Raw genomic sequence first — 21418 nt, forward strand, 5'->3', positions numbered from 1 at the left:
GCTTTATAGTTTCCCATATACTTAACGAAAAACTAACAAATTGAAAAATGTGACATTTCAAAATTCTGGCTATTCTGGCTTCTGGTGGACTTTTCTAATATAATTTTGTAGTTTCTTTGATTACACTACTACTAAATCATGTCAAATCATACCATTTTATTTTTTAAATTATGTCTTAATCCTAAAATTCTCTTGATTGCAACACTTTTGGTCATAGCTGAATACCCAATTTCATACACATGTAATACTGTCAGATATCATGACCGGAAATAACAAATTTACATCATGTATCATTTACATTAGCTATTCTATTTGGCGTTTGCACAGAAAACAAAAGGTATAAGAAAATATGATACAGCTTTTATGCATTTTTTTTGTTACATTAAGGACAAGTGCATAGCACTTTTTTATGCATTTTTTGTTACATTAAGGACAAGTGCATAGCAAAATATATGATCATTTAATACAGTTATATATAAAAAAAAAAAAAAAACAACACCCTGGCCAATCGGCACTTAAAAATAATATGGTTAAGGCAGAGTTACTCATTTAAAGTTGGCATAATCTGAGAAAATGTCGACAAAGTCTTGTACCACTCTATAGCAAAAGTCGTACTGTTCCTGCAAAAGAAATATTCACCATTAGTGGATTCTGTCTTGAATACAAGTATCAATAATCTAAAACTCCAAGTTGTATTCTAATGCACTGTGTGTATCCTGAAAGGGAGGCTTAATCAACATTTTTTAAAAAAGGAAGAAGAAAAAGAAGAAATGGGTGCTTGCCATTTACGCTGGCCAGATTTAAGCATTTAAATTAAGCCTGATCTTTTTCCATTTGTGTTTTCTACACACTAGAAGTCAGATATGAGGGATCAACCCTTCCAATCCCATTTTCATCTTAATTATTATTATTATTATTATTATTATTATTATTATTATTATTATTATTATTATTATTATTATTTATTGGTAGTAGTAGTAGTAGTAGTACTCAGTCATACATACCAGTGTTTGCACCATATGAGGTCTCTGCATGCGTAAACTTTTCACAGTTTGAAACACGTCTAAAAGACCTTCAGCCTTCACTCGCTCAAGGATGTTACTGAGTGCAACAAATGTGCCCGTCCTTCCAGCTCCGGCGCTGTAACAAACACACATAACTTCTTTGGCATTGAAAGATGACAATGTTTCAGCACAACAATATACAATGTTGATTGGCAAAGCAACTTAAACAAAATACAACACAAGCCAAGCCAGTACAAATAAAATATTTCTATCAGAGTTTATATTCTGGCACTTGCATACAGTACTAGCAAAGTATTCTCCAATTCTTGTCTTGCGTGAGGATGAGTCACATAGCAAAGTAGGAGACCCTAAAGGATGGTAGATGTGAATAGGTTTGATCCCAGCAGACATTAGAAAGCCTTAAATGTGACTTAAAAATAAGCCTGGGTAACTGCTGTTCCTGCTGTTAGCTGATTTTATCAGATTAAGGAAAATGCTGAACTATTTGTCTCTAATTTATTCTGGATCACAGCATCTTCCAAATCAATCCCAGAGGTACCCCTTTCATTAAAAAAACAAAAAACACTTAACCTAGTGCAACTTTGCAAATAAAAATACAAAAAATATACCAGCAGCTTTAACATAATGAGAAATAACACTCGCTGCTTATTTGCTTCAATTCACTTTGGTTCTGTTAGAATTTGAGCAATGCCAGCACAAGCAGGTTAACAAACGTTTATTAATTCATCCTACATTTGAAAATGACTATTTAAAGACACTTGACCCTGCTACAACCCTCTGAGATACTGCAGGTATGAGAAGTAACTGCAGCTCAGGGTTTTTGTACTTCTGTCTGTAGAAAATAAGTAAAATGCTGCAGAGTTATTGTTTCAATTTCACTATGATTGGGTGGCTGTGGTGTTACCTGTAGTGCACTATGATTGGGTGGCTGTGGTGTTACCTGTAGTGCACTATGATGGGGTTGCTGTGGTGTTACCTGTAGTGCACTATGATTGGGTGGCTGTGGTGTTACCTGTAGTGCACTATGATTGGGTGGCTGTGGTGTTACCTGCAGTGCACTATGATGGGGTGGCTGTGGTGTTACCTGCAGTGCACTATGATGGGGTGGTTCCCAGACTGCTGCTGCTGTTTCTGCACAGCTGCTATGATGTCGATCATCCCTTTCCCGTCAGCCGGGATCCCTATTTCAGGCCAGCCGTGGAAGTGGAACTGGCGGACCAGCCTCGTCTGTTTCTCCTGGAGAGAAAACACGTCACGTCAGATCGTAAGCATCAATTGTCTCCACATCCCATGCAAGTATTTGTAAACCGAACAAAACACACATGTATCCAGGCTACCTCTTACTGTGTTCATTTAGCTGTTTACTGTGTTTTCACTTTAGTATATTGCAGTATACTACAACTAAATAACGACATATTTCATAATATCCCCAGATTATCTCAATAAGTTGTATTTCATTTCCATCACATTTTATTGTATAAGCTGTTCTCTTCATAAACTACTTGTGTTGGTGTGATATGTATGCAAAGACCGACAGTCAGTATATCCCTAGATGAATGCCCAAAGATCTCCAGATAGATGAAAAACTAAATAAGTAATTTGTAAAGCACTAGATATGCATGGGTGTTCATATGGATACCTCCACTATAGCCCTGTCACCAGGAAAATGCGCATGGTCACTTATCGCACAAATAGAAAATTGTATTCAAATCTGAATAATCACAGACTCAAATCCACCATACTCCACCAGAGGGCATTGCTGAGGTCTGTTTACCTGCTTTCTGAATAAACTCGGGATTCCAGCACTGAAAATGACCCAAAAAAAACAAACAAACACAAATAAAAAATGAATGCATGCACACAGACACATTTTAAAAGAGAACTTACTGGGCTGAACGACAGCATAAAATCTCTCACACTGCAAGTGTCACAGCGGACATCCCCCTTTATCTCTACTGTCCAGTCTCCATGTGTTACAGAGCCCTCTGATGGCCAGTACTGGAAGCACTTGTCCTGTAAAACGTGAAGGATACATTATATAGTTAAGACCTCTTCAGTTATACATGTTTCATTTTTTTCTAGCTGAAACCACACATTGTATCCTTTTTCTTTGTGCTTCTAATTTCCCCTTGCTTTCATACTCAACACACTATGAACAGCTGACAATGTGCATGCTAAAAGGGTTTCCATACTAGCTCTTTTTTAGTCAAGAACTCAGTAGATAAAGTTTACAAAGGCAGTAAGTGTTTTTGACAGCCTGGAGTTTGACTACTGGTCACTAACTAATCCCTTTATAAACACACCTGTTCTCTTTCTTGTAGCTCTGTGAGCATTACAATAGAATGAGACTTCCATTCCCACACCATTCGCCAGAAATCATCCACTGTCTGTGACAGAGGGCCCTGGGTTGCAATAAAATAATCCTTCTGTCGATAGCCCTGTACAAACCAAAAAAACAAAATTTATAAGCTATACTCTAGAGAAATACTCATTCATGTTACAAAATGCTTGTTTACAGAAAATGGCACATTTGCGTTGTTTAAACCCAATAAACTCTTAGGAACCATAAAACTGTAAGTTGTAAAACACTTTGTCGAATATATTTTATCAATGATGTGAACAAACATTCAGGACTTGAAAAATTTAATCTTTAGCTCAGTTTGTGCACTTCACCTACTCTCCAACCCATAATAATAATAAAAAAAATAAAAAAATAAAAGAATGGGCTTGAATCACATGCACTATAAAATCTGCACACACATTATGTTTGGCCTTGTGACAGGGAGACCCTGTTGATGGTTCTTGAGTGCATATGTGCCTTTATGGAAACAGCTGGGACATGCAACAGGAGACGCATTGCTAAGGCACTAATTGATCAGGTAGGCTCGTCAGCGTGGATTTCATCGGGAGGTCCCGATTGGCTGGGGGGCGTGCCCGGGGAGGCTGCGCGCAGCTCAAAAGGCATCTGCGCCTTAGCTTGAGGTGACTGCACCGGTGCTTTGTTGGCTTCAAGGAGAAGAACATCTGCTCCACAGGATTAACTACACAAAACCCTTCCACTGCAAGATGGTGCCTGGGAAGGCATTGCCCAGCCGAGGCCGTTTAAAGAGGCCAGAGTCACCGTAAGGATGCTGGGAGCCCAGAAGTAGGTCAGTTTATGGGATGTTGATGCCAAACAGTATAGAGTGGGTTTGCGTAGAGTAGTAGGTTCCTGGAGCGGGACGTTCCTTTTCGTGTGACTAGCGCGTGGCTTGTGTGGCACACTTTTATTTTTAGCTTTGTTTTGTTTTGTTTATTGAACTGTGACACTAGGGCTGCCATTGCTGGTACCCTAGTGGCAGCACTTGTGTTAATTAAATCTACAAGCCTGTGTGGCGTGTCAACACCCAGTGCTCTGTGTCTACCTTTGTATTATTCACTGATGACCCACACATGTAACAAAACCCTGTTACAGGCCTGTTTCCACATGCTGTAGATAGAGTAACTGTGCAGGCTTGAAAACAACTAGCAAACAAGTAGCAACTTGTCTTTCTTCATCTGCTAAACAACAGCTTCACTCATAGGCAACAGGAACCAGAGCACAGTGGCAAGTGGAAACAGATCAGAGAATTAAAGAATTCAAACCACCTATACAAAGGGTGTCCTTACATTCCAGAGTTAACTTTTCTGTAGAATTCAAGACTCAAATCTGCTAAGAGTTTTAATGGTACCTTCCTGTTGCCTTCCTAAAATGACGCCACTGCTTGTCTGCTCATTGTTTATGTAGCTGGCCCTTATGTGCTACATCTCTTTCATTTGTGTAACAATTCTGTATTTTAGATATGTAATCTTCAGCCTGAGGCATTTGAAAGATTTGAGATTTTGATTTCACTTTAAAGTTGCAGTGTCCCAGTCATGTTCAAATATAGAGAAATAGAATGGCTTGATGTCATCACAACATTCTACCACAGTTTACAGTTCAGTTTGTTAACAGTTCCTAGAAGTCATTTTAACTGTAGGGACACAGACTCCTTCCATCCTTTTAACTGTGCAATCCTAACACGTGAGTTCCTGTTAATGCTGTAACTGCAGCAGTACTGGGTTAGAAGTGAAAAAATATATTAAACCGCAGTAAATATGCTAAATAATTACAAATAATACACTTTTCAACTCAGCATAGAAAAAATGCACTTACATCTATAAATGATGCATTGATGTAATCTGTATTTTCCTGGCCCCTTTTCATTGAGAGAATCACTCTATTGAAGTCATCTGTGCACGGAAGTAAAAATAATAGTTAACATTTTAAAAATATAATAAAAATGTAAATGAGTATCAGTAAAGTAAGGCATTTCTTTAAAAATAAATATATAAATAAATAAATAAATAACATGGCAAGGCGGTTATATCTTACATGGAATGATCTGAAGTACCCTGTTTTTCTTCATATTTGCCGGCAGGTTACCAATCCTCATGTTCTCCTTCATTATTCGAACATTAGTTAATTTCTGCAAACAGTAACAATTTAAAAGTATTTTTACTCTGGTCCTTTCTTCCTATATGGAGGTAGATAGATGTGTGTTCCAGGGGCAGCGCATAGAGATGCATTCATTTGTTTCCATACAGAATCAGAAACCAAACCATAGATATTAAATTACTGCAGCGCGAACATAAGGTTAACCAAACTGGAGCACATTTTAATACTGGATTTTTAATAGAAACAAAGGAAGTCATGAAAAGTGTCTGAGGTTTTGGTATATCTGAAATGTTCATTGCTTTATCCCTTTACATTTGCACAATGCTTTTCCTATGAAGCTACCAATGCTTACAATGCTTGACTTAACTTTACCATGCTTTTATAACATTGAATAAGACACAATCATATATTAATTGTATAAAAAACAGTAGCTGTCCACATACTTACGCATTTGACCACATTTACTTGTTCAATGGTAAGAATACAAGGAACATACTACTTTAAGAAAGTGCTTTGTTTAAGGCAGCATACTACACTTGAGTAAGGCAGCATTTATTACAGTATCATGCGCACAGTAAGAAATACTACAAATATGTGACATGCTGCACAAGCTGAGCTACTAACTCTACTTACTTTAAATTCCTCTTCCAGCCCGACTCTGTCAAACGGAGCTAAGGTATTGTGCAGCTTTTGTAAGTGTCCCTCCAAGGAGGAGACATCAAGTTCTGTGTCACCATAGAGGTAGTATTCCAGAAGCGCTTGATATATGAAGGAGTACTGCATCTGTGGTTAAAATAAAATCTGGTCACATGGGTAACACAGGGAAACAATAAGCAACTGGTACTGTACAAGGTGCTATTTGTGATATATGTAAGGTATAAACCACGACGGGCCGTACAGTTCCCATGATATATACCACGCCTGGGGTGGTGATATTAACCACCCCAGAAGTGGTATATATCATCAGAAACTGCTGTCTTCACTCAGAAAGTTGGACCAGTTATCTGGAGTTTCATCCCAAAATATATTAAAGGAAATAGGTGGAATGTCACTCAAGCCACTCACTTTTGGCAGTGGTTTTGTAACGAATAACAAAAAATGTCAGTTTGTCACAGAATTTAGAACATAGTGGTGCGTAGTGATTTATTCAGTGTGAAGCTGCTCATTAGTATGCAAGCCATGCTATATGCTATATATACGCACGGTCATGTGATGCTGTTTAATCAATTAGTGGTGTGTGTGTGTGTGTGTGTGTGTGTGTGTGTGTGTGTGTGTGTGTATATATATATATATCTCTTAGAACACATATCATAGTTGGCAGCATGCACCACAATCTCTTAGCTACGTCTCTCAACAACCGCATTATAATTATGGTGCCCAGCATTAAGCTTCATGGAGTTATCTATCTGAAGTTCCTCCTGTTACGTTGTTTTGCTGGTACATTTGAATGCAGAGGCTCAGTGGTTAGTGCTAGGATATAGTGCTAAGGCTGTGAAGGATAAATGCATTCCTATATTTTATGGTTTGTTTTCAATGAGATGTATCTACTTACGTCAGTCTGAACAAGTTGTGAACGCTGCTCTCGTATTCTTGACACTAATGCAAACACGTCCACTTTCTGCTCTGCGTGCATCATGTCAATCATAGCGTCAATCACAATAAAGGTCCCTGTCCTGCCCACGCCAGCACTAGCAGAGGAAGAAGAGTGGAAAGAAATGAATGCATGATATAACATAATTACATCAATATACAATGAATTATCTATACATTCTCTATATAAAATATCCCATTATTACAAAGCAAATAACATAAAAACCACATTATTATATTAATTATGCTGCTTTGGCTAATTGCATTCACAACCTTGGTATTATTTAGAAGAAAACAAAACGTAATTTGAATTGCAAATGTTGGCCAATGTACATCATATGCTGTGGGTAATTTGTTACTACAGATTTAAAAAAAGAACTAAATTAAATCCATCTTTAACAACCAATACAATTAGAATTGCTTTTGGTGTATGCATATGTTATCTATTAAAAGCATACCATCCAATGTTCGCAGTCTTGTAAAAAATAAAATTCCCATGTTAATAGCAAGTACTGTTAGCTCAATATGTGCTGGTGAAGCAGTAAAGACAATTCTGGATGCTATATCAGAATGCAACAGACGATGGTGCTGTTGAGTAACATGCAAGGTTTAGCTGTTAATCCACTAATGCTGTAGATTATCTATGTGCAGATTTACCCTTCCTTATCTTGTTTACACTCACATTATATTACAAAACAATGTTGCAAGAGTGAAGAACTACATTGAATACTTCCATTTAGAGAAGGCGCAGGCTATAATGGAGACGGTAACTGTTACTGTACCTGCAGTGCACCACAATGGGGCCAGCGAAGGAGGGGTTGACTGTCTTTACTTTCTTCAGAAACTTGAGCATTCCGATGGGTGTGAAAGGCACTCCAAAATCAGGCCAGCTGGTAAAGTGAAGCTGCGTTATCAATCTGGGGGCCTTGGAGCCCTCACTTGTCTGCTGAAGAGTATGAAAAAAGAGCATGAAAATCAACACAGGAGTATCTCTTGACTCTCCAGCAACAAAGCCCTGCATAGCCTGCACAACACTTCCCAAAACATGCTTCCAGTAACATTGCATGAGAAACTGCTTTCATTTATTGAAAAACATATGAATGGAAACATGCCATCAGCTTACTCAGCATTGCAATGTATTGCTGTATGTGTATTTATCTCAATGATGCCTTCATTTCAATGGTGTTAAGCAACTCTTGTTAGAGAGCTATTATGCTGAATAATTACTTACTTACGACTACACAAGATCTGACTACAGTAGATCAACATTAAAGAAGTCATTCTGTTTCTGTGACTGGCTTCATCTCATGTAAGCTCTCTACTTACATACTGTACACAAAACTTGCGTATGGTGTAGTCCACGAGGACTGTGAAATCTTCCACTGCAACACGAACATTCCCATACATCCAGCAGCCCTGGTCAGGCCAGTACTGATCACATTTATCCTGCAGCAGTGGAACATATATTACAGTATGGATCTGTGTTTTGCTTTCATCAGCGGGACCTCCGTGCCAATTAGATATTTGGGGGGAGTCAAACTGTTTTGTTTCTAAAACAATACAGTACTTTTTTTTGATACATTGACTAGCACTATGTAACACAATTTTTGTTCCTGGTTAGTAAGTATTATTTCCTAATTGTTTATGCCTCAAAAGTATAGAAAATGGCTATTACTCCCCACAAACTTTGCTTTTGTGACCAGGACAGTGATATTTCAAAATATCACTATTTGCAATGGGAAAACGGGCAAATGTGTGTCTTTTCGTTCACATAAAGTCAGAAAAAAACAACATATGAATCCAAATTAACATGTATTTATACTAAAGTAATACAAAAATGACACGAAAAGACACAAATTTGCCCGTTTTCCCATTGGAAATAGTGATATTTTGAAATATCACTGTCCTGGTCCTGGTGGGGAATAATAGACATATTCTATACTTTTGAGGCATAAGCAATTAGAAAATAACACTTACTACCCAGGAACAAAAAAAAAAAAAAAATTGTTACACGGTGTAATCTTATTCTAACACGTTCAATCGTCCTTAAATTGATCAAGTATCATCTTTGTTTAAATAACCATGTGATAAATAATGGAACAAACAGGACCAATTTACAGTATACGTAAGTTATGTAATATTAAAGTATATTTTCAGTAATACAACCCAAGATGCAAGATTTACAAGATGCAGTAACAACAAGAAAATAATCCATAATACTTTAAATATCTTACACAGTGCAATACAGAGAACAATGCCATTGCAATAATATATACAGCCAACCCTATGGCCAGTCACCGATTTTTATTTCATGAGAGAACTGTGGCTGTTTTTTAATTCATACTAATACTGGGCTTGGCTCTAACCAAGATAGAATGAGATAGTAGTGGTGGGGATCAGCCAAGAACTAGAGAACTACATTCCATAAAACTGAAGGAGAAATTACTATGAGGAGATGCTCACTTGTATTTGGGGTTATAGTCTATGTGAGCCATATTAACCTTTACGGTACCATTGGTTTTTGAAGTCTCCTATAAGACATATTAATCTAATCTATATTCATTTTTGCTTACTCAAGCCGTTTGACAAATGCTTTTCTTAAAAAATATATATTAGAAAATGTTATAACATATATATATATATATATATATATATATATATATATATATATATATATATATATATATATATATATATATATATATACACACACACACATACATACCTCTTTTCTTTCTTTTAAATTTGTTAACATAACAATAGTTGCAGATTTCTGTTCCCATATCATTCTCCAGAAATCTGCAACAGTTTCTTGCTTTGGACCTGAAAATCAGAAAGTTGTTTTACAGGTAGGTGACATATATAATTAGAAATTGAGAAATATCTTACATTTCTTTTTGGGAAGAATAAATCAAATAAAATACCTTGTGCTGCTATAAATCTGTTCTTTTCCTTGTATCCCTGGTTAATAAAAAAAAAAAAGATATATTAATAATCACAATAGAAATTGGCAAATGCTGTACCTTAATCTGATTTCATTGAGTGAGTCTAAACTATATAAGCCTAATATGTTTAAAATAAGTAACGAACAACAGATCAGGGACTTACATCGATGTAAGAGGCATTTATATAGTCTGAACAAGGATTGCCATCAATTTGCATCAGAATCACCCTGGAATGGTCATCTGTGAAAATAAAAAAGATGGAATAATGTAATGTATTCCAATGTTTAATGTGATGCTTCTTAAGGAAAATACAAATGGCCATTGCAGGACTATGGGCTCTATTCCCAAAGTTTTAACTCAAGTTATTTAAAGAATGTTTTTTTTTTTTTTTAATAAAATCAAGTTCCAGTTTGTTGATGATTTCATTAACAACAGTAAAAAACAGTTTCATAAATATCTACTTTATTTCATTCATAAAAACAGACTTTAAGATAAATAAAAAAAAATAAACAACTCATGAGTTAATGCTTTGTGACTAGCGCCCTTGATTTATGGTGATATGCCAGATCTGTGAAACTAGATGCAAGTCAATAAATACTAGAAGTAACAATAATTACTCCTTCTGGAAACTGAATGACATTTAAATTCAGGGTAGGTACTGTTATCCATAAAAAAGCTTCCTTTGTACATTTAGATTTACAAAGTTCACTTCCCTAAAACCATATTTTCAAACAAGTTATTGTGTACACCGAGATTTAAAAAATAATAATAAAAAAGTCACAGGCATGAAAACAGCCTTATTGTTTCTGCTTTAGCCGTGACTTAACACATTTCTGTTGTGCAACGAAGTCAGAAGAGCTCCAGTGAGTCTTCAGCTGCTGACACCACTGCAGTCCCCAACAGCCAGCAGATCACCAGCACTGTACAACATGGCGACTTTGAAACAGGTCAAGTATGAATAACAGCAACCACAAACTTGCTGGAAAGAAATGGCATCCTATACCACCGTAGTAAACCAAAGAGTTGACTGATATAACAACAGTTGTGTGTTCTAGCTTGTAAAACAGGCTATTCAGAACGTAACAGGTTTTATTTGTGTCGGTTTAAGCTTTGTGTTGATCTGTGGTTAAACTACATGCGTGTGCCTCAGCTTCCTTTTCCTGTATCGTTTCTTTTTTTTTTAATGAAACAACTCACATGGAAGGATGTTTGGATATCTGTTTTTTTCTTTGTTGTCTTCTCTGTTGGCCTCCTCGCATGTGCCTTGTGAATACCCATTTGGCAAAGACTGCAAAGGAATAAAGTGTGTCACTACAGCACAGACCACAGTTTGCAGTAACAATCCAGGTCAAGCCAAAGGAAATGCAGATTATTTAAACACCAGTTATTGGTTATTACTATTAACCTCAATACAGTTAAGAGAATAGACAAAGTTTCTGATGTTTTTGTCAAATTAAGGCTATTTATACCTATCTCCTTTTAAAAACCCTATCAATAATTTCCAGCAATATGTTTGCATGTTTTGCTCTTATGCCCATAGACAAGCCATGGTCATCCACTGGCAGTCCCCGATTCATGCCATGTTGTAAATTATACCATGGACTATGAACACTATTCTTGTTCCTCTACATACAGTTTACTTATCCAAACAAACTTTCAAAAGAGGGAAGTTGATAGCATGTGCAACTCACTGGAAAACTGAAAAACCAAAGAGTATCTACTGCAGAAGTCTTTTGAAATCCCAGGTAACAGTTTCCTTGTTTTGTCTCTTTGACTAAATTCTGCTTCATAAAAGGTGTCATTTATATTTCATCAAGTCAGGTGTACTGAGATGGTAATTATGAAAAGCAATCGCTTTAAAACACATACGCTGAACTCCTCCCGAAAGAGTTTTCCGTCATCGGCAGAGCGTATCCTGCACTCCTCCTCCAAGCAGTCAACAGGAATAGGGAAGTACTTCTTAGAAGCAGATGGTGATCTTGTGAGGAGCATGACAGTCTGTTGTTCTGCGAGATGTAAACACACTGTTATTAGCACTGACGGTAACAAGTGTATGACAAATGCAGTATACACTGTAAAAAATTAAAAAGAGACTTAATAGGATTTCTCATTTTAGCACACATATATAATTGAATTGTCTAATAGTAATAGTAGCTCCCATTAGCCCCATAATAACAAGCACCGGCTCTTAACTACAGGCTACTGAGTTATAAAGGGAGCACTGTTTACATGAACCCGCAAGCGCTGGATTTATAAAACTTACCACGGGTTTCATCAACAGTTTTTTTCTTTTTTTTTTTTTCTTGAATATAACAAACACACAATTCTGTTAAATGTAGGACTCGCAATTTCAAGAATTTCAGCATCAAACCATTCCTTCCTATGGAAGTACACTGGAATTTCTGAAATGAATAGTTCCCGTTGTTGAGTTGAATACAATTTAATACAGAAAACCCATAAAGCACATCAACCCCCTTTCTTTAAACATTTGCTATTGCAGTTGAAGTCCTGTAAAGCATTTAAGTAAATAAAGGTTGTTATAAAAGATGCTTTGGAGAAAGAATACTTGAATAAAGTATGTTTTATGCTCATGCTTGTTGCTGTTATCAAGCATAGAGTATTAGGTTATGGCCCCTGAGGATATGAGTAGCTGCAGAGACCTTTTCATAAGAACTACCTACCTGCCTCTTCAGGAGACTGGGAGTGCATGTTAACCCAGTGACCAGTGAGTAATTCTCCTCTAAAGCTGGCCCAGGGTTCAAGTAAAATGGGTCCTGAGAAGCCCAGCCCAGTTAGTACTGAACACGATCCTAAACACCGCCTCCCAATGACCAGCAGTTAGAATGTGGCGAATGTGAGTGTGAGGCAGCAAAAGGTGTTGAACAAAGGCCGAGATGTATTGGTGGCACAGAGAAGGAGCATTGTTTATACCTGACCTTGAGAGCACGGTGTGCTCAGCTCTCCAGCATTGTCCTCCTGAACTTTAGTGAGGTCTAAAACATAACAGCAATTAGAGGAAAAAATACAGGCAACTAAAGAGCCCTTATCAACTTCAAATCAAGCAACAGAAACACAGTAACACACAGGGGTGTTCAAATATAGTATCTCCACAGCCTGGGGGGGTTGAACGAAATTAGGCCATGCTGCCCCTGCCGCACTGGTTGTCAAGTGAATTAGTGGGAGTAGTTCTAGAAGCTCCACGATATGTTGGTATGAAGACATATTTGCACAGCTTATAACCATTATTAAGAACTTGTTACGAGAGTGTAGAAGACAGACGGAAGTACATATTTTTTTGGAATAAGGACCCGAAAAAGAGGACATTTCCACCTTCATGACTAACTGCAGCAGCAAATATTATTATTGGAACTGGTGACTGTGGATAAAGCAAATGGAAGCAGTGGACGTGCTTAATGTGAACAAGCTCTTCTTTACTGCTGCTGCTGCTTGCAACTGTGGTGGTAATGTCAAAGCAGTGGACAGTGATACACACACACGCTTATTTATATGGTTCTCAAAGGTCATCTCAAAGCATCCCCCCGTAATCCAGTAGGTACGTGAATGTTGAATGTGCAAAAAACATGTACCTCGTAACACTGTAGTTACCGTTATCAGATCTGAAGATACTATAACATACTTTCAAAGCCAGAATGAATCAATCACTGCTAATATCTAACCCTGTCCTGATGAATTTGCACAAAAGAAAAGTTTGTTAGAGTTTTAAAAATGTTCTGTTTGTCATTATCTATTTCTAATTTGAAGTATTAATTCATTTTTTTTTTCTGTACGCCGAGTCAGTTCTAGCCATGGCTGGAGTAGGCTGGGAACCTTTTAATGTTGAGTACAGTACTATCCTACATATTATCAGAATTTTAAATGAAAGAGCAGAAATAAAACTGTCAAATTGGAATTGTCAAACTGAACCTACACTAAACAAGAAAACAGCAAACACCACATAATAAATGAGGAAAGAGAGGTTCCTTAACCTTTTGTACTTTTGTTTTTTATATATATACACACACACACACACACACACACACACACACCACACACACACACACACACACACACACACACGCACACACACGCACGCACACGCACACACGCACGCACGCACGCACACACACACACACACACACACACACACGCACACACACACACACACACGCACACACACACACACACACACACACACACACACACACACACGCACGCACGCACACACACACACACACACACGCACACACACACACACACACACACACACACACACACACACACACGCACACACACACACACGCACGCACACACACACACACACACACACACACACACACACGCACACACACACACACGCACACACACACACACACACGCACACACACACACACACACACACACACACACGCACACACGCACACACACACACACACACACACACACCACACACACACACACACGCACACACACACACACACACACACACACACACACACACACACACACACACACACACACACACACACACACACACACACACACACACACACACACACACACACACACACACACACACACACACACACACACACAACACACACACACACACACACACACACACACACACACACGCACGCACACACACTTGGACTGTCAGTTAAACATCCAAATAACTATCGATTAATTGGGTGCACAAAATATAATCGTTCAAAAAATTATCGATGATTGTACCGCCCACAGACATTTTCGCTGCCCTAACCCTAACCCTAACACACACACACACCACAAATACTAAACACAAACTTTCTTAATATACTCTAGCAAAATTAATTTCTTCTGAACTGCACAACTTTTATTTAAAAAATGCATGAATGATAATGGCTGCATAGAAATATACACATTATTTTCTCATAGTAAAAATTATTATGCTTTTGTTTTGTTTTCTTACGAAAAGGTTACCATTCCAAATATCAAACTTTATTTACTTTGTCTGTATCTATGTGCGACCTCTGACTAAGCCTCCTGGTATAAAACAAAAGTCCATTTCAGTCAGATGCAAAGCTACTGAACCATCTAAACCCCACAGGAAACCCTATGCAACGCTTCTGAGCTCTCCTATATTAAAACATATCACAGAAATAACTTGTTTTATACTTCAACCAAACAAACTTACTTTAAGAGCTCTTTCGTTCTGAAGTGTACAGCTAACCAACCACTACATAAATAAGAGTGTAAATCTACCTTGTTCTTCTAAAATGCCATTTGGTATCTTCTTGTCCACAGTACTGACATCTGCCTTCCTCTGGTTTCTAAACCTACAAGGTAAACAAATCACAAACAAAACACATATTAACAGATTGCACTTCTAACTTGCATAAGGTTAACAGGTCTTACTATAAAATATATGCATACAAATCCAACAAACCATCTAAAACTTGAAAGCTTGTTTCTTCTCATCAGAAATCCAGGGTTAGTTGGCTGCATACAGTATGTTATTAACTGGCTGACAGGCTTCAGCTCAGAAAATGCCTTTCCTGGATGTTGGTTTCAGTTTGTCTCAGAGAGGGTTACTGTGTAATCTGTGCCTCGCCTAGGGGGTGGTTACAGGAACAGCACTTGTCTCAGCTAGCAATCCCCACAGCTCTCTGAGAACGCCCTCTTACCTGAGAAAATAGACAGCTGAAAGAATGCAGATTAGAAGCAGCAGGAACAGCACCAGGAGTGGCGTGACAATGTTTGTGTTCGACTTTGTGTTCGTTCCAAGACCTAAACACAAAATGCTGATATTAGTATAGTAGGAAGAAAATAACTAGTTTCAGCCACTAAGTCAGGTTTGCGTCTGGCACTACTCTCCTGGCCTATACATTGTGCAGCTTGCTGGATTTAAGCTGACACATGGTTTAATTAGCTGCTACAACAATGTGAAGTTTAGATCCAATACACGTATCATGCCTTGCTTTAAATTTACAGTAAAGCACCCTTAATATCACTCCTATTAATGTCACCCACTACTTGTGATGAACAGATTGAAACGTCCCAGCCAGAATACAATGGGAGTCGATGGGGACAAGCAAACGGTTCTATAGATCACTTTGGTTATTCTCAGACACCCACGTCATGTGAATATAAAGTACTGTAGAAACGATATTACCACAATGTGTAGGCCTATGTTAACAGCTTTCTGGTTTTGACTATTCCAGTGTGTTGCACATGTATAATGTTCCTGTTCATGTATATTTTGTCAGGTTGTTGGTAAATGTCAACCATGTATTCTCAGTCTATGAAATTATATTAAAACTGCACTTTTTTGCAGACGTGCCCACACTTCCTGTTCTGCTGTTTTTCTTGAGATTTAACCTTCCTCTCATAACCACTCAGTCTCGGGAAGGAAACCACGCTGCTCTCAAGAGATTCTTATGATTGGTCCTGCTTCTTTTTTGATGGCTGTTTGCATTCATGGATCTAGTATTGCACCAAGCATTGGCACTCCTTACTTGATCCAGCTGCTGCACATTTTGGTTTATTTTTAATATGCATTGCCAATTCAAGCAATCTGAGATATGAATATGTTGCCACATGGATCAAACGTGCCCTGGTTATGAAACGCTTTGTTAACTTTAACCTTTGTTATTTACAAGTTTTCTGAAGTGCTGTGGTACTTTTTAAGCCTATCTTGATTAATTACATTGTTCGTTTTAGAGTGGTTTTCTTAATTTATTTTCATTTTCAAAACACTGCTTTACCTAAACAGCCCTAATGGTGTGTGTACACTGCAATATACTGTGCTAGTATACATGCCTGTTTCTGTTATGCAGGTTTTGGCTAACATTTCTTCTGCTGCTGTTGTTAGTTCACAACTGAGAAACTTCAGCTGGGAAGCATCTGGTTAGAATGCCATGTACTGTAATGTATATCTATTATGTATAGTGGGAATCATCTTCATCTACGAAAGGGACAGGGGAGCATCACAGAGTCCTGTCATGTCATGTTTTGGAGCTGGTCACATGGGGAGAGTTTAGTGCACATGCTTTCGGCGCTGTTCTGGGATTTTACCACTAGCTCTTTCCAAACAGAATATTCTATGGTTCATACATACACATCAGGCTTGGGAATATGCTATGATGCATATGGCTAATTGGTGTGAATAATTACTGTCTCACATGGTGCTGTTTTGTGATGATGCTTCTTGGTATTTCTGCATACTTTTTCTACGTGCATCGTCAGATTTTAAATGGAGCTGACTCAATATGAAGGAATATCTGTACTGCCATCATTATTTACTTTGACTCGGCTATGGAAGATTAAACCACTTGATAACATTCATTTTAGTTTTACAAAACTAGCATGGAACAAAATGGCAACTGCCTTTCAATTTTTAAAGATTGGAAGTTTGAGTATTTTTGAATGTTTTATTCATGTTACTATAAATGAACTATATAAATAATGAGATACACTCAACTTACTGTATTATGCATGTAGGACTGATACAACTGGTTAGCATTTCCCCTGCACACATATTTGTGTCAGCTAAATCTCAAGCGTTTCTGTTCTTCTGTTGTAGTTATTTATGCTACAGTCATGCTGTATAGTACTCTAAGACAGTCTGAACAGATCTACTCACCACCGCTGGTGCTGTTTGAGCCTGTGTTGTTTTGGGCAAGTGTCATGGTGGTCAAGGCAGACAGAAAAAGGCTGGAAGCCAGTAGTGGCACATGAAACAGGTCCATCATAACTCTGCAGAGAATTACATAAAATGATTAAGCTCCGCCAAGTCAATATTGATTGAAGAAACCATTACGCAAAATAAAGAAATCACTTTTGTAAACACCCAGGGGTGAATTTACAGTAAACAGGTTTTCAATGTTGTAGATACATTACTTTCTTTTTACTCCCAAGAACTATATAAGCAACAAAGTTGCATTTATGCACTTAATATTAAATTTAAAACATACATTGCTCCTTAGTGCCCATACAAAGACATCACTTAAAACTCTGCTTTCACCAGATATGCTAACAACCTGCATCCCCATTATGATTTAGCTTTTCCTCACCAATTACACTTTTGCACAGTATTTGCAATGCAACATATAATTCATCCTGTCTTTTAACCTAACTTTTCTTTCCTGATTTCAAGAGACAATTATTATTATTAATATTTTTTTAAACAACGTCTTCACTTTGACTATAGCTTAAAAACAAAGTTTCAGAAATGCAATGCTTTAGGGGTGGAAATTGATGTAAAATGAAAACAGAGTTCAGGTGTAGGGACATTTTTTTCAGAAGTTTGCAATTCCTATGCACTCCACCAGAGGGCACACTTATCAAATATAATTAAATACAGTAGTGTAGAGATAAATGTTTAATTGTAATGGAGAGACTACAACTTTACTGTTGTGATAATATGTGTATTAGTTTAGCATATGAACTGCACATTATGTTGGTTGATTTATTTAGCTTCTAATGGTGTGTGTGTGTGTGTGTGTGTGTGTGTGTGTGTGTGTGTGTGTGTGTGTGTGTGTGTGTGTGTGTGTGTGTGTATATCTGGGCTCCAGATAGTAACATTGTTTATTTTTCCATGGATGCAAAAGTTTTAATTACTGACTCCTGCATTTGATGATAAAAGCTATTTATTGCTGGCAAAACAGTGACAGAATATCAGAGAATGCCTAATGCTGAATGCTGATACAATTGTGTGCTGATTTGGGTATAAAAGGTTCTAAGTGTATGGTTCAAAGGGGAAGTGTAAGACCCTATGATCTGTTCAACTTACACAACAGCCATGTCTAAGCTGTGTCATTTGCAATTAGTGCATTCCAAGAATCATTAAGATACTGTGCACACAGCCCAGTGCAGTACTACCATGTTTTCTCACTGACACTAGCCAGGAAACAGAGGGAAAAAACATAATATGCAGCAAAGAATGTTACAATACAGGATGTTCCTCACGGCTGTGTACAATAGGGCGACATGAATGTGTGCCAGATATCACTCTGAATGCTTGACATCATCACGATTCATGCATAAAAACCAAACGCAACCAACAAGAGCAAAGAGAATCGATTCATAAAATACTGCAGCTCAGATTAATTGGGCTACACTTGTTTTAAGCAGGCTGTATGTCCTTGGCATAAACTGGAAGATTGTGAATTGCAATCCGCTTGCAAACAGGCATTTTGCCAGGGTCTGAACCACAACCACTGCTGCACACAAGGCTGTTCTAAAGAAGTAAATAATACATATATACTCTCTCCTGCAAAATAAACAGGTAACAGCTTGTTCACACTGATTGCATGCTGTTTTTGCTCTGTGCTGTATAATGGATCTATCTGCTGTGGTTATATTTAGGAAAAGATTAGAAATGTTGGTTGTGTGACCTCAAGGCTCAATCTTTTTTTAGGGCAGCAATTCTCCCAGGATATTATCTAACTGAGTCTTGAATAACCCAAATGCTTTATCCTTTACAATCTCACCTCAACACTGTTCCATGAATTTTACAGTTCCTTGAAAAAGTGCTAACCTAACCTACCACTCGCTTTTAATTCACAAAAAACCACGAATCCCTTTACAAAAGAAAACGGCTGATAAGAAACAACACAGTAGAACAGATTTCCTAAGCTTTTGTTGTTTTGGTTAACATACTGAATTATAGATTTTATTTTTTTACTAGAAAGGAACACCTGATACATGCACTTGCCTAACCCTAATAAATCTGTCAGCTGCAGAATTAGCAGCAAGAACTTTCACATAACCCTTGTTCCTGTAAACCAATAATTCCTTTACGTGTGCATCCCACATCACGCAGCTCCGGGACTCATGGAATGCAGAAGTGTATGTAGGAAGGACATCCTGTTAGAATAAAATTAGCTTTCAAGACATCAGATAGCAAATATCCTAATGTTACAAGATCGACAACTTACTCCCTGCCTTTTTTATTCTGTTACCGTGACAACAAATGGAATGCTTCAAGACTGTCCCAGGTGTTCTGGTAACATAACCAGAACCCTCAATAAAGTTACAGTGTTGTTATGTACTACTGAGTGTACATGAGCTCCTACTTTATTACTACAACTGTGGTAAGCATTATTTATTCTGCTGCTTTAAGTCATTTAATGATAACTGCTGAGATGAAGAAAATATAGTGGTTTGCATTTTTATATATGCACCCTCTGTAATACATGCACATAAGAGCTACCTCAGGCTGCATGTTTTATTTAAAAATATAAAAACTATATTATATAGTGCACTATGTAGGGCACCCTGAATATAATACACAAGCAGAATATATAACTCTGAGATGCTCCTAAAATTGTTAAAATGGATTGTACTGTGTAAATATAGGGGATATGTAATCCCACTCAAACCTGTAACAATCTTTGTACTTTCCATCACCACTGTTAGCTCAGTTGAATAACACCGTGTAACAAATTATTATTTTTTTTTTTTGTTCCTGGGTAGTAAGTGTTATTTCCTAATTGCTTATGCCTCAGAAGTATAGAAAATGGCTATTATTCCCCACAAACTTTGCTTTTGTGACCAGGACAGGTAAATTTCAAAATATCACTATTTACAGTATAATCGTAAATCTTGAAAAACTACTCACTTCTAAATCTTTTGTAGTCATTTTTGTATTACTTTAGTATAAATACATGTTAATTTGGATTCATATGTTGTTTTTTTTTCTGGCTTTATGTGAACGAAAAGACACAAAAGCGCCTGTTTTCTCATTGGAAATAGTGATATTTTGAAATTTACCTGTCCTGGTCACAAAAGCAAAGTTTGTGGGGAATAATAGCCATTTTCTATACTTCTGAGGCATAAGCAATTAGGAAATAACACTTATTACCCAGGAACAAAAATTGTGTTACATAGTGTAATATGTTCTGGGGCTGTTATTAAATTTCCTCTTGCTAGTTCTTCACCAGAACACTGTTTTCAGGTTATTAGCAGGACTCTGACTATATTCTGCTTGACTGCAATGCCATTAAAGCATTTTATATTAAAATACATGCAAATAGTGGGAGACATAATAAATAAAGAACAGCTAGGTACAGGAGTTCAATAACACCATTAGATGACTGCAAATTTCAGATGAACTTCTTTTCAGAATCAGAAATGTAAAAGCAAGGGTATGCAATCTCTTGTACAACAAAAACACCATAGTATACTATAAAGAATTCTCCAACACACAGATTCTCCTAAAAAGTATAAAACAGTGGGAACAAACATACGGCTATAGATAGGCCATGGTGTCAGACTGTACAGGAGCCCGTGTTACTGATCTCAGTGGAGCTCACCACAGTGTGAATATCACATATAGCTATACTGTACATATTTTGTGGTGATACTTTGTTAAGTTGTACAGCCTTGCAGCCTTTTCAGCCGTGACCCACATCAGAGCTAGT

The 21418-nt window shown here is 37.4% G+C and overlaps 1 protein-coding gene across 8 annotated transcripts in view; it reads right to left on the reverse strand.

Annotated features, from left to right (window-relative positions):
* The window catches only part of LOC121325763 (receptor-type tyrosine-protein phosphatase epsilon-like), a 53176-nt gene continuing 31758 nt past the window's right edge, over window positions 1–21418 (reverse strand). For 4 of the 8 annotated variants that reach the window (XM_041268725.1, XM_041268724.1, XM_041268721.1 and 1 more), the window contains exons 3-22: window positions 17638–17750; window positions 15680–15782; window positions 15258–15331; window positions 12953–13009; window positions 11886–12022; window positions 11214–11304; window positions 10180–10256; window positions 9996–10032; window positions 9797–9894; window positions 8398–8517; window positions 7854–8017; window positions 7034–7169; window positions 6115–6264; window positions 5419–5512; window positions 5200–5276; window positions 3329–3463; window positions 2913–3038; window positions 2110–2261; window positions 1005–1140; window positions 1–620 (exon numbers count right to left, since the gene is read on the reverse strand). In XM_041268725.1, coding sequence (XP_041124659.1) covers window positions 546–620; window positions 1005–1140; window positions 2110–2261; window positions 2913–3038; window positions 3329–3463; window positions 5200–5276; window positions 5419–5512; window positions 6115–6264; window positions 7034–7169; window positions 7854–8017; window positions 8398–8517; window positions 9797–9894; window positions 9996–10032; window positions 10180–10256; window positions 11214–11304; window positions 11886–12022; window positions 12953–13009; window positions 15258–15331; window positions 15680–15782; window positions 17638–17746 — 2148 coding nt within the window. In that variant the 5' untranslated portion in view covers window positions 17747–17750 and the 3' untranslated portion in view covers window positions 1–545. Of the gene's footprint in view, window positions 621–1004; window positions 1141–2109; window positions 2262–2912; window positions 3039–3328; window positions 3464–5199; window positions 5277–5418; window positions 5513–6114; window positions 6265–7033; window positions 7170–7853; window positions 8018–8397; window positions 8518–9796; window positions 9895–9995; window positions 10033–10179; window positions 10257–11213; window positions 11305–11885; window positions 12023–12952; window positions 13010–15257; window positions 15332–15441; window positions 15569–15679; window positions 15783–17637; window positions 17751–21418 lie in introns of those variants that run through there. The other 4 variants (XM_041268726.1, XM_041268727.1, XM_041268728.1 and 1 more) reach the window with 4 other exon arrangements.

The sequence above is a fragment of the Polyodon spathula genome, chromosome 13, assembly GCF_017654505.1.
Source record: "Polyodon spathula isolate WHYD16114869_AA chromosome 13, ASM1765450v1, whole genome shotgun sequence".
Lineage (NCBI taxonomy): Eukaryota > Metazoa > Chordata > Actinopteri > Acipenseriformes > Polyodontidae > Polyodon > Polyodon spathula.